This window comes from Pristiophorus japonicus, chromosome 21 (assembly GCF_044704955.1).
Source record: "Pristiophorus japonicus isolate sPriJap1 chromosome 21, sPriJap1.hap1, whole genome shotgun sequence".
Taxonomy (NCBI): domain Eukaryota; kingdom Metazoa; phylum Chordata; class Chondrichthyes; family Pristiophoridae; genus Pristiophorus; species Pristiophorus japonicus.
Window position 1 is genome coordinate 38828378 of NC_091997.1, and position 14522 is coordinate 38842899.

Consider the following 14522-nt stretch of genomic DNA (forward strand, 5'->3'; position numbering starts at 1 on the left):
GAAAAAAAAATAACTTAAGTAAGGAAAATTAAATTTATTGATCAGAGATAAGTCAATTAAATTCTTAACTTTTATATAATTATGTAATGCAGAATTGTGTGAATTATCCTCCATCCCCATAGCCCCGACCTGACCCCCAATCTCTCCACCCAACCTCCATCTTCTCTCCCTGCCCCCATAATTCTCCAATAGTCACCACTGCCAGCAGCTTCATCCTAGCGTTACCACCTTCTTCCAAGTTTAGCAGCACCACCTACAATTTCATAAAGTGCCATTTTCCAGAAAGAAGAGCAGAGTTGAATTATTGAATAAAAACACTATAAATGAAAACACACTGAACACTTATTAGCTTTTAAACATCATGTTGAAAATGGTTGTGGAAATGTACTTTTGTCCAAACTTCATCACTGGGGGTTTAGTGGAATGGAGACAGACAGGTTTCTGGAATGAAAAAGTGCCTTCAGATCATAAGCAATATATCAATTTGTAGTGCCATTGTTACATCTGCCATGCAATTATGGTTTGTACAATGTACACAAGTACTTGTATATTTAATATTAGTGCATTCAGTCTAATCAATATTCTTCTGTGAATTGTTGAACGGTGTTCTTCTAAACTGTTGATCAACAAAATAGAAAAGGAGAACCTTGAACTCATAACATGTCAACAGAGAGGCCTACGCTTTTGAAGGAGTTGCCATGCCTTCTGGACCTGAAAAAGTACAACAGAAAACAAACAGTAAGGTCAATGTTCACAGGCTCCACCTTCCTCTTTTCCCTTCCTCGCCTTCTCCATTTCTGGGATAGGCCGTTGACCAATATTTATAGAATCACTGAAGTTTACAGCACAGGAGGCCATTCGCACCATCATGTCTTTGTTGACCTAAAAACAGCTATCCAGCCTATCCCACTTTCCAGCTCTGGGTCCGTAGCCCTGCAGGTTACGGCACTACAAGTGCCTAATCCAAGTACTTTTTAAATGCGATGAGGGTTTCTGCATCTCCCCTTTCAGGAAGGGGGTTCCAGACCCCACCTCCCTCTGGGTGAAAAAAGTTTCTCAACTCCCCTCCAATCTTTCTACCAATTACTTTAAATCCATGTGCCCTGGTTATTGACCTCTCTGCTAAGGGGATTAGGTCATAAAAACATAAGAAATAGGAGCAGGAGTGGGCCATTTGACCTTCGAGCCTTCTCTGCCATTCAATGAGATAATGGCTGATCTTCTACCTCAACCCCACTTGCCTGCACTATCCTTTGATTCCCTTGATATCCAAAAATCTATCAATCTCCACCTTGAATATACTCAACGACTTGAGCTTCTACAGCCCTCTGGGGTAGAGAAATCCAAAGATTCACTACCCTCTGAGTGAAAAAATGTCTCCTCATGAGTCCTAAATGGCCGACCCCTTATTCTGAGACTGTGACCCCTGGTTCTAGACTCCCCAGCCCGGGGGAAACATCCTCCCTGCATGTACCCTGTCAAGCGCTGTAAGGATTTTGTATGTTTCAATTAGATCATAGAAACATAGAAAATAGATGCAGGAGTAGGCCATTCGGCCCTTCGAGCCTGCACCACCATTCGATAAGATCATGGCTGATCATTCACCTCAGTATCCCTTTCCTGCTTTCTCTCCATGCCCGTTGATCCCTTTAGCCATAAGGGCAAAATCTTCCCTCTTGAATATATCTAACAAACTGGCATCAACAACACTCTGCGGTAGAGATTTCCACAGGTTCACAATTCTCTGAGTGAAGAAGTTTCTCCTCATCTCGGTCCTAAATGGCTTACCCCTTATCCTTAAGACTGTGACCCCTAGTTCTGGACTTCCCTAACATTGGGAACATTCTTCCTGCATCTAACCTGTCCAGTCCCGTCAGAATTTTATGTTTGTATGAGATCTCCTCTCATTCTTCTAAACTCCAGTGAATACAGGCCCAGTCGATTCAGTCTCTCCTCATATGTCAGTCCTGCCATCCCGGGAATCAGTCTGGCGAACCTTCGCTGCACTCCCTCAATAGCAAGAACGTCCTTCTTCAGATTAGGAGACCAAAACTGAACACAATATTCCAGGTGAGGTCTCACGAAGGCCCTGTACAACTGCAGTAAGACCTCCCTGTTCCTATACTCTAATCCCCTAGCTATGAAGGCCAACATGCCATTTGCCTTCTTCACTGCTTTCTGTACCTGCATGCCAAATTTCAATGACTGATGTACCATGATACCCAGGTCTCGTTGCACCTCCCCTTTTCCTAATCTGCCATTATTCAGATAATATTCTGCCTTCATGTTTTACCACCAAAGTGGATAACCTCACATTTATCCACATTATACTGCATCTGCCATGCATTTGCCCACTCACCTTACCTGTCCAAGTCACCCTGCAGCTTCTTAGCTTCCTCCTCACAAGCTCACACCACCACCCAGCTTAGTGTCATCTGCAAACTTGGAGATATTACACTCAATTCCTTCACCTAAATCATTGATGTATATTGTAAATAGCTGGGGTCCAGCACTGAGCCCTGCGGCACCCCACTAGTCACTGCCTGCCATTCTGAAAAGGACCCGTTTATCCCGACTCTCTGCTTCCTGTCTGCCAACCAGTTCTCTATCCACGTCAATACATTTCCCCCAATACCATGTGCTTTAATTTTGCACACCAATCTCTTGTGAGGGACCTTGTCAAAAGCCTTTTGAAAGTCCAAATACACCACATCCACTGGTTCTCCCTTGTCCACTCTACTAGTTACATCCTCAAAAAATTCTCGAAGATTTGTCAAGCATGATTTCCCTTTCATAAATCCATGCTGACTTGGACTGATCCTGTCACTGCTTTCCAAATGTGCTGCTATTTCATCTTTAATAATTGAGTCCAACATTTTCTCCACTACCGATGTCAGGCTAACCGGTCTATAATTCCCCGTTTTCTCTCTCCCTCCTTTTTTAAAAAGTGGTGTTACATTAGCTACCCTTCAGTCCATAGGAACTGATCCAGAGTTGATGGACTGTTGGAAAATGATCACCAATGTATCCACTATTTCTAGGGCCACTTCCTTAAGTACTCTGGGATGCAGACTGTCAGGCCCTGGGGATTTATTGGCCTTCAATCCCATCAAATTCCCTAACACAATTTCTTGACTAATAAGGATTTTCTTCAGTTCCTCCTTCTCATTAGATCCTCGGTCCCCTAGTATTTTTGGAAGGTTATTTATGTATTCCTTCGTGAAGACAGAACCAAAGTATTTGTTCAATTGGTCTACCATTTCTTTGTTCTCCATTATAAATTCACCTGATTCTGACTGCAAGGGACCTACATTTGTCTTCACTAATCTTTTTCTCTTCACATATCTATAAAAGCTTTTGCAGTAAGTTTTTATGTTCCCAGCAAGCGTCCTCTCATTCTCCAGATCACCTCTCATTCTTCTAAACTCTGGAGAATACAGGCCTGGACTACTCAATCTCTCCTCATAGGACAATCCCCCCATCCCAGGAACAGTTTGGTCAACCTTCGTTGCACTCCCTCTATGGTAAGTGTATCCTTCCTTAGGTAAGGAGACCAAACCGGTGCACAATACTCCAGGTGTAGTCTCATCCTCTTGTAATAAAGGCCAACATACCATTTGACTTCTTAATTGCTTGCTGTACCTGCATGTTAACGCTCAGTGATTGGTGTACAAGGACACCCAGGTTCCTCTGAACACCAACACTTCCCAATCTCTCACCGTTTAAAAAATACTCTGCTTTTCTATTTTTCCTACCAAAATGGATTAACTTCACATTTCCCCACATTACATTCCATTTGCCATGGTCTTGCCCACTCACTTAGTCTGTCTATATCCCTTGGAAGCCTCTTTGCATCCTCCTCACAACTTACATTCTATCGTAGCTTTGTATCATCAGCAAACTTGGATATATTACATTTAATCCCCATTTTCTCTCTCCCTCCTTTCTTAAATAGCGGGGTTACATTTGCTACCTTCCAATCTGTGGGAACCGTTCTAGAATCTATGGAATTTTGGAAGATGACAACCAATGCATCCACTATTTGTATAGCCACCCCTTTCAAAACCCTAGGATGTCGGCCATCAGATCCAGGGGATTTATTGGCTGTCAGTCTCATTAATTTCTCCAGTACAATTTTTTTAAACTAACACTAATTTCTTTCAGTTCCTCATTCTCGCTTGCTTCTCTACTATTTCCGCCAAGTTTTTTGCATCTTCTTCCCTGAAGACAGACACAAAGTATTTGTTTAATTTCTCTGCCATTTCCTTATTCAGCATTATAATTTCTCCTGTCTCGGCCTGTAAGGGACCCACATCTAAAATAACCTTCTCCCTAGTTGGTTCCTCAACATACTGATCTAGAAAACTATCTTGTATACATTCCATGAATTTGTCCTCTACACTATGACTGCAAGTTTGGTTTGCCCAGGCTACATGTAGATTAAAGTCCCTCATGATTATTGTATTACCCTTATTACATGCATTTCTAATTTCCTTATTTATACTCTGCCCTACATTACAACTACTGTTTGGAGGCCTATAAACTCCCACCAATGTTTTCTGCCCCTTGCTGTTTCTTAGCTACACCCAAGATGATTTTACTTCTTGATTTTCGGAGCTAAGATCCTTTTTCTCTACTGTCTTTATCCCATCCTTTATTAACAGGGTTACCCCTCCTCCTTTTCCATTTTGCCTATCCTAAAAGTTAATTATCCTGGAATATTTAGTTCCCAACCTTGGCCACTTTGCAACCACGTCTCTTATTAACTTCTATCTGCGCTACTAATTCATCTATTTTGTTGCGAATGCTTAGCGCATTCAGATGTAGTGCCTTTAGTTTTGACTTATTTCTATTCTTCCCTGATATCACCTTATTCACTGATGCCTTATTACCTGTTATTCTCTCGGTCCCTTTCTGACTGTTCTTCTCTCAGGCAGTCCCTCGGAGTCGAGGATGACTTGCTTCCACACTAAAAATGATTCTCATGTGGCTGATGTATCCAATGTGGGACCAATAGTCTCTGTCACAGGTGGGGCAGATGGTGGTTGAAGGAACGGGTGGGTGGGGTGCCTGGGTTGCCGTGCGCTGTTTACGCTTGGCTTCAGCTTGCTCTCGGCGTAGAGGCTCGAGGTGTTCAGTGCCATCCCGGATGCTTTTCCTCCACTTTGTGCGGTCTTGAGCCAGAGATTCTCAGGTGTTGGTGGGGATGTTGCACTTTTTCTAAGACGACTTATTTTTACTCAAAATTCTACTCTGCTCTAGAGCCTTGACATTTCTCAACTGCTTTAAAATCTGCTCGTTCCTGAATCCTCCTTAACTGCCCTAGTTATTCGATTCACCAGGACACTGGTCCCAACGCGGTTTAAGTGGAGCCTGTCCCAACAGAACAGCTCACTCTTTCCCCAGTACTGGTGTTAGTGCCCCTTCCCCCCACACCATTCTTTGAGCCATGCATTTAAACCTCTAATCTTTTTGTCCCTATGCCAATTTGCACATGGCTCAGGTAATAATCCAGAAATTATCTTTTGAGGTTCTGCTTTCTAATTTGGATCCTAGCTCCTCAAACTCCCTCGACAGAACCTCATTCCTGGTACTACCGATGTCATTGGTTCCTATGTGGACCACCCCCCCTCCCCCTCCAAGTTCTTCTCCAGCTGTGCAGAGATATCCTTAATCCTTGCACCAGGTAGGCAACACAACCTCCGGAACTCTGTCACGGCTGCAGAGAACAGTATCTATCCCCCTGACTAACTGTCGCCTACCACGACCATATTCCTTTTTACTCCCCCCACTTGGATGGCCTCCTGGCCCACGGTGCTGTGGTCAGTTTGTTCATCCTCCCTGCAGTCCTTGTTCTCATCTATACAGGCAGCAAGTACCTTGTACCTGTTGGACAAGGTCAAGGGCTAAGGCTCCTCCATCACTATATCTTGGGTCTCCATACCTTCCTGACTCGCAGTCACACCCTCCTATCGCTGACAATTGATGAACTCTAAAGTCCTGCTTAACCTAAGGGGCGTGACTGCCTCCTGGTACAAAGTGTCCAGGAATCTCTCCCTCTCCCTGAGGCATCGCAATGTCTGCAGCTTGGACTCCAGCTCAACAACTCTGAGCCGAAATTCCTCGAGCTGCAGGCACTTACCGCAGATGTGACTGCTCAGGATCTCACTGGTCTCCACCAACTCCCACATGCTGCTGTTACGACACACCACCTGCCCTGCCATCTCTAACAATCTTATTTTATTCATATAATTAGTTTCAGTATTTACTCAAACAATTATTTTTACTTTTAATTTGTAGTTTGAATTAGTTAATTTCGTTGAAGTTATTAATTCAATAAAATTACAGTAGTTAACACTCTCCCAGTTCTGAATTTAATCCACTTACCTACCTAGAGAACAAAGGATCTGTAATAGTCACCAACCAATCACCTACCTGCTGTCCTATGATGGCACCCCACGATTTTTTTTTGCTCTCTCCTTGGCTCTTCATTGACCCGCTCCGTCCCCCGGCTCCGCTCCGGCTCTGGCCCCGTCCCCCGGCTCCGCTCCGCTCCGTCCCCCGGCTCCGCTCCCGCTCCGTCCCCCGGCTCCCCTCCGTCCCCCGGCTCCCCTCTGTCCCCCGGCGATGCTCTTGGTAAGGTCCTTCCTGTCCACTCGATCCAGGCCTCTCAATTTTATACACCTCAATCAAGTCTCCCCTCAGCCTCCTCTGTTCCAAAGACAACACCCCCAGCCTATCCAATCTTTCCTCATAGCTAAAATTCTCCAGTCCTGGCAACATCCTCATAAATCTCCTCTGTACCCTGTCTGCTGCAATCACATTTTTCCTGTAACGTGGTTACCAGAACTGTACGCAGTGCTCTAACGAATATATTGAGCCATATGTATCTGACAAAAGCTTCCCTTTCTTCCTTATCCGATCCTGTATGCTTCTTGATATCCAGGGGGCTCTAGATTTGGAAGTTCCACCCTTTCTCTTTGTGGTGGCATATTTACTCAATCTCCTCCTTGAATGCCTCCCACTGCTCTGACACTGATTTAACTTGGAGTAGCTGTTCCCAGTCCACTTTTGCTAAATCACATCACAGCTTAGTAAAATTTGCATTTCCCCAACTGAGAACTTTTACTCCTGGTCTATCTTTGTCCTTTTCCATAACTGCGCTAAATCTATCTAAATTATGATCACTACCACCCAAAATGCTCTCCCACTGATATCCCTTCCACCTCTCCAGCTTCATTCCCAAAAACTAAGTTCAGAATTGCCCCCTCTTGTGTTGGGCTTGCGACACATTGGCTAAAAAAGTTTTCTTGAATTTACTATAAGGCCACTGACTCCCAGAGCTACTTTGATTACACTTCCTCCCACCTTGCTTCTTGTAAGGACTCTATTCAATTCTCCCAGTTTCTCTGTTTCCATCGCATCTGTACCGATGATGTCAGTTTCCATACCAGTGCTTCCAATACGTCTTCCTTTTTCCTCAAACGAGGATTCCCCTCCACCATGCTTGACAGGGCCCTCAACCATGTCCATCCCATTTCCCGCAATACTGCTCTCACCCCTTCCCAGAAGCACCATAGGGTTCCCCTTACCTTCCACCCCACCAGCCTCCACATTCAACGGATCATCCTCCTACACCTCCAGCGTGATGTCACCACCAAACATATCTTCCCCTCCCCTTTCAGCATTCCAAAGGGACCTTTCACTCCGCTACACCCTGGTTCACTCTTCAATTACCCCAAACACCCCCTACAGCACCTTCCCATGCAAGGACAGGAGATGCGACAGCTGCCCTTTTACCTTCTACTTTCCCACCATCCAGGGCTCCAAACACTGCTTCCAAGTGAAACAGTGATTTACTTGTACTTCTTTCAATTTAGTATACTGCATTCGTTGTTCACAATGTGGTCTCCTTTACATTGAGGAGACCAAATGCAAATTGCATGACCGCTTTGCAGAACACCTCCGTTTAGTTCCGGTCGCTTGCCATTTTAATTCTCCACCCACTCCCACTCTGACCTCTCTGTCCTTGGCCTCCTACACTGTTCTAATGAAGCTCAACGCAAGCTCGAGAAACAGCATCTCAACTTTCGATTAGGCACGTTACGGCCTTCCGGACTCAACAATGAAATCAACAATTTCTGATTATAACCACTGCTCCCATTTTTTCGCACAGCAGCTGCGAGTAATGATTCTGCTGTTGCCATTTACACCTCCTCTAGACCCATCATTTGTTTCCTTACTTGTCCCATTACCACCCACTTTTGCCTTTCATCAGTTAATCATCCTGCCTTCTACCCTTCTCTTCTGTTCTTTTCTCCCCCTCCCCCTGCCTCTGTACTTGCTCAAAACCCATTACATCTCTAACTTTTTCCAATTCTGATGAAAGGTCATCGAGCTGAAACTTTAACTTGGTTTCTCTCTCCACAGATGCCTGACCTGCTGAGTATTTCCAGCATTTTCTGTTTTTAAGTTAATATTCTCCCACATTTAGTTGAGAAATCACATACAACTAACATGTTATTGGATATAGAAGTTTTATCATAATCACTAAATGTACAGGATTAGCCTCATCCCCATCAATTAAGCTTGGGTCCCCACAGAAAGCTGGTTAGATGCCTACTGATAGGCAACTAGGCTCAAGCAGTGGGCTGGGCTGGTACTTGAAGGTTTAGCTGGACTCCTTGACATATGGCTGGAAGTTTGAATTCCAGTTTCCTCTGGTATTCAAATTCATGGTGTCAACACTACATAAATTTCTCCAAGCTTGTAGCTGGGCTGTTTATTGGAGCAATGCACTAAAGCAGTGCACCACTAGACAGGTAAGTAGAAATAGCTGGAGGCCCCAACCTGTGTGAGAACACCTGCAGCAGGTCAGGGCCATAAAAGGAGCAGTGAGCAGCGTGGAGGTGTACCGCTGCAGGGAGCAGCGCGAGCTGGTGCAGGAGGATGACGGCAGCGAAGAGTGACATCATCAAGGTCCAGGTTGGTGATTGGAGCGTGGGCAGATACAGCAGGAGCAGCGAGAGACTGTGGATGGATGTGATCGGAGCCCAGGAGAGGCATGAGTTCAGGGCCCAGAAGAGGCGAGGGCACAGGGGCAGCCCACACTGTGATATTTGTGCGCACTAGGTCAGTGCAGCAGAGCTGATCTCCAGTTGTCTTGGATAATCCTTGCCACTGGACCAAGACCTCGCTCTGTCAAGCCCGTGTGGTGGCTGATATACAACGGCCGTACCACATTAAAAAAATTCACGCACAGGCATCTTCCACCCTTCAGGATGTAGTTCAGGACCTGGAATATTAGGTCCATCATTGAAACACCTGTGAACTCATCCCTTTTTGGCGTGGAAGCAAATCACCCTCGTTTCGAGGGACCGCCTATGATGATGATGATGAGAAATAGCTGACATATTACAGGAGGGGTACAAATGCTTGGTTTTCCAATTGAGGATTGCACACACTCAGGTCTACAACTGTTGTGCCAGTAGTCTGGCCTGCTCAATATTTACAAAGTGAACAGCTGTTACAGATGAATTGGTCCAGTAACCTGTTTTTCTGTGACTTGAGGCTCCCATAGTGTACAAAGGACAACATTGGCATGTTGTACCCGCTGAACATTTGTCCACTGGCTTGCAAGTCGCTTTTTTGCATCTTCTTCACTTATGTTGTCTCTCATCATAATCCTCTCGAGTGCCTAGCACATGGGAAAAGAGGACTTTAGCTTGAGGGCCATCATAACCATGGCTTCAGACAAAACAAACAAGATATTCAGCAAGTACCGCAGAGCATGTGTACAATGGTTTGTAATCATTGAGTGTAAGGGGTAATAGTTTCTCAATGAGCAGTCATAAATAGCACTGCCCGAGAAAGTGCCGTAGGGTCTCGGATACAATGTGCAATTTTCAAGGTTTCTGCTGCTCCTTATAAAATTGGAACTTGGAAAAGTGTTATTAATGTTGCATTGTAGCTTAAGTTAACAGCATATACATCATAGTCTACAATTCACTGTCTCCACTACCCCAGCCCCTCCGCCACCCCGGTAGAATAAGGAGATTTTTGTGTTATGCTGTATTTTTCGATGGAATGGCACCCATCGCAACTTAGATAGTCTTAAACCTCCCATTCCTGAAAGTAGTCAGAAGTTGATGCTTTCCTGTTGATTAGTTGAGATTGCTGATTATTGCAAAAGAGATATGTGGCATCATTTAAGAACTGTGCTCTTTGTGAATTGTAACTAAGATGTAGCTTTCATGGAATCAGTGTTTTGTGATCTATGAGGCTTCCCCCTGGACATGTACTATCCTGTTAGTGGACAGACAAACATGTGCAAAGGACACAAGCAGCTTTGTATGGATCCGGTTTAGATCAATTAAAACGCTTTGTTTCTTCAAGCAAGAAACAAAGCTGAATGTTTTCATTTCTTTGGTGGCAGAGCAACTAAATGTTATATACCCACCTTCATTGGTATAATCCTGGTACTCAGTGCTTTCTATCCTAATATCAGCAAGGTGTATTAAGACACTGCCTTATTTTATAGCAAACACTTACACAGAAAAAAGAAATTCAGAAAGAAATGCAAGCAAAATGGTCACAATGAAGGAGGTTTGTGGGCATGCTTAATGTGCCCAACTTCTCACAAGGGATTCGTACACATTATCCACAAGGGTAAATTCACCCCACTGTCTCTTTGCCTATACCACATACCCCTTTCTCACAATCCTCTCAATCCTGCTTTCCCTTCACTTCTGTCCATCTTAATAGTCATCTCTTCCTGCTATTTTCCACCCTAACCTCTCTTCACGGTTGTGGCTCTCAATGACATGCTTTCAACTTTAGTCTAGAATTATTTTTATGTTCTGTTGGTAGTTAGACAAAGCTTCCTCCATCTTTCCCCCAAAGGATTCTTGCCGTTTGCTTTTGAGCTACGTAATCTCAAGATTTTTAATCCAGTAAATCAGAGAATCTTAGATGCTATCACTAAAATTTCCTTTATTGTTGCCTTCTCTTCTTCCCTGTTCAGGCGCCAAATCATTTAAAAATAAGGTTTCACATTATAGAGTGATTGAATCATAGATGTTTGCAGCACATCAGGAGGCCATTCAGTCCGCTCGCTCTTCTCATTGCTCCTTTATGGGTTCTCGCTGTTGTTTGTCTGCAATGACTGCACTTCCAATAAAAAGTAGTTCATTGGTGGTGATGTACTCTGGAACTTCCTGAGGACATGAAAGGCGCTATTGTAGCCTTATGGAGTTAAGATCCAGATCAGCCATGATCTAATTGAAACATAGAAATTTACAGTGCAGGAGACGGCCATTTCGGCCCATCGTGTCCGAGCCGGCACTGCCCTCGGTTAGCAGCCCTGAAGGTTACATATAAACCTATGAACATTGGCGGAAAGGTAAAGAGCACCCAGCCCAACCAGTCCACCTCACACAACTGCGACACCCCTTACACTGAAACATTCTACACTCCACCCCAACCGGAGCCATGTGATCTCCTGGGAGAGGTAAAAACCAGATAAAGACCCAGGACAATTTAGGGGGAAAAAAATCTGGGAAAATTCCTCTCCAACCCATCCAGGTGATCGAAACTAGTCCAGATCATCACCCTGGCCGTATTTGATTCCCTGCAGTACTTACCATTATTTCTGAGCCAGCCAACAAGAGGTCATCTAGTCTAATCCCAATTACCAGCTCTAGCTCCGTAACCCTACAGGTTACGGCACTTTAAGTGCCCATCCAGCCATCTCTTAAAAGTGGTGAGGGTTTCTGCATCCACCACTCTTCCAGGCAGCGAGTTCCAGATCCCCACAGCCCTCTGCATAAAGAAGCCCGCCCTCAAATCCTCTCTAAACCTTCCACCAACCACCTTAAAACCATGTCCCCTCGTAATAGACCCCTCCACCAATGGAAATAGGCCCTTGCTATCCACTATGTCCAGGCCCCTCAATATTTTACACATCTCAATAAGGTCTCCTCTCAACCTTCCAATGAGAACCCAGCTTATCCAATCTGTCCTCATAACGAAGATTCTCCATTCCAGGCAGCATCCTAGTAAATCTCCTCTGCACCCTCTCTAGTGCAATCAGAATGGTGGAACAAACTCGAGGGGCTAAATGGCTGACTCCTGTTCCTATGTAAATCCAAGTTCTTTCAAGTTTGCTTATTTGTTTGCTATATCGTTGTATCTTCCTCTGCTCCAAATATTTATCAAATTTCCCCTAAGAGATGCAATCAACCATTTCTGATGACAAAATATTCTGTGATTGGCTAGCTTTATAGATAGCTAGACTTGTATTTATATAGCACCTTTCACCACCTCAGGACGTCCCAAAACGCTTTACAGCCAAAGAAGTATTTTTGAAGTGCAGTCACTGTTGTAATGTAGGAAACGTGGCAGCCAATTTGTGCACAGCAAGCTCCCACAGCAAGCAAAGTGATAATGACCAAGTAAACCTTTTCACCCTAGATCTGGTGTCAAAGAGAAAAAACCCCAGCAAAAACAGGATAATTCAACAAGGACAGATTTTACTTTCTTAAGGCTGGCCATCGTTTACAAATCATCGTCGCCTTCAATATTGAGGCTGTGCGCATTAAATAAGGATTAATGAACCTATCCCGTGTACAAACAGAAGGAACATCAGAACATGTCAGTTATCAAGGGAAACATTTTTGCATTCACTAAAGCTGTATGTAAATACACAGAACCCACCTCCTCTTCGGGAACAATAACCACCCAAACCTCATGAACCATATCAATCCAGCCAGCTTCCAGCAATAGTGCAGCATCTACCACACACACAGGTTTACCTGACAAGAAAAGCAAAGGAACATTTTATAAGAAATTCTGATGTGGGCTGTGCATAAACTCAGCTTATTCCAGTTCCCATCAGTGCAATACTGAGTATCTGAACAGACAGATGTTTTAGCACATCACCTGCAATCACGAGTGTTAGATATATTCAACAACGCTTCTTGTTTTTCCTCCTGGGGAAGGAAATTGTTGCTCTCCAAAGTAAGAGATGAAGGAGGTGATGAGAGAGGGAATTCCGCTTTGGACTCTGGATGAGCAGAACTCTGATTCTAGATCTTATGTTCTTAAAACTTGTTCAACTGAACGACCACAGGGATTTCTTTATTTGAAAGCACAGCAGAAAAGAAGTGCTTCTATTTACACTAGCCTGTAGCATCCTTCCTGATCACTGGCTCCAAGTTGGGATATGCATGTCACCACCTTCCATTTCCCTTTTCCCAGCTGCATGCTGCTGAGACCTGAAGCTGACAAATCTCACTCCATGGTAATCAATCCATCTCTTGCAAAACAACCGACAATTTGACATAAATACATAAAGCTTAACCCAACATTTTTAAACAGCAATAAAAAACAAAAATGCTGGCAATACTCAGCAGGTCAGGCAGCATCTGTGCAGAGAGAAACAGAGTTAATGTTTCAGGTCGATGACCCTTTCTTAGAACTGAAAAAAGTTAAGAGATGCAACAGGTTTTTAAGCAAGTGTAGGGTCAGGGATATGGGGGGGGGGGGGGGCGGGGGCGGGGGGGGGCGGGGGCGGGGGCAGGTGGGGAGGAAAAAATAAAAGTGATAGGGTGGAAGGCAGAAGAGATTAAAAGACAAAAGGGATGATGGTGCAAGGCAAAAGGAGATGGTAATGAGACAAGTTAAGAAACAAAAGATGAGTCTGGACGAGGTGTAAATGGGAATGGCAGAATCGTCAACAGTTGTTGTGGGAAAGAGAGAGAAAAAACACAAAAAAAATAGGGGCAGAGGTTCTGGTCTGAAATTGTTGAACTCGATGTTGAGTTCGGAAGGCTGTAAAGTGCCTAATCAAAAGGTGAGGTGCTGTTCCTCGAGCTTGCGTTGAGCTTCATCGGAACAGTGCAGGGGGCCGAGGACGGAGAGATCAGAGTGGGAATGGAGCGGGGAATTAAAGTGACAGGCAACCAGAAGCTCGGGGTCACACTTGTGGACTGAACGGAGGTGTTCTGCAAAGTGGTCACCCAATCTACGCTCAGTCTCCCCAATGTAGAGAGGGCCACATCATGAGCAGCGAATACAGTATGCTGCATTGAAAGTAATACAAGTAAATCACTGTTTCACCTGGAAGGGTCCTGGACAGTGGGAAGGGAGGGGGTAAAAGGCAGGTGTTGCATCTCCTGCGCTTACACGGGAAGGTGTCATGGGAAGGGGAGGGGGTGCTGGGGGTGACTGCGGAATGGACCAGGGTGTTGCGGAGGGAGTGGTCCCTTCGGAACACTGAGGGGGGAGGGGAGGGGAAGATGTGTTTGGTGGTGAGATCACTCTGGAGGTGGCAGAAATGTTACCTCTCTAACTTTTTCCAGTTCTGACAGAAGGTCATCGACCTGAAACATTAACTCTGTTTCTCTCTCCACAGATGCTGCCAGACCTGAGTATTTCCAGCATTTTCTATTTTTATTCCAGATTCCAGCCTCCGCAGTATTTTGATTTGTATTTTTAAACAGCAGCTAATTTTTGAGTAATAA

The 14522-nt window shown here is 44.5% G+C and overlaps 1 protein-coding gene across 7 annotated transcripts in view; it reads right to left on the reverse strand.

Annotated features, from left to right (window-relative positions):
• Positions 1-342: 342 nt before the first annotated feature.
• Positions 343-14522, reverse strand: part of coasy (CoA synthase) — a 160867-nt gene continuing 146687 nt past the window's right edge. For 5 of the 7 annotated variants that reach the window (XM_070864659.1, XM_070864662.1, XM_070864658.1 and 2 more), the window contains 3 exons: positions 12715-12812; positions 9551-9697; positions 343-711 (listed from right to left, as the gene is read on the reverse strand). In XM_070864659.1, coding sequence (XP_070720760.1) covers positions 664-711; positions 9551-9697; positions 12715-12812 — 293 coding nt within the window. In that variant the 3' untranslated portion in view covers positions 343-663. Of the gene's footprint in view, positions 712-9550; positions 9698-12714; positions 12813-14522 lie in introns of those variants that run through there. The other 2 variants (XM_070864664.1, XM_070864663.1) reach the window with 2 other exon arrangements.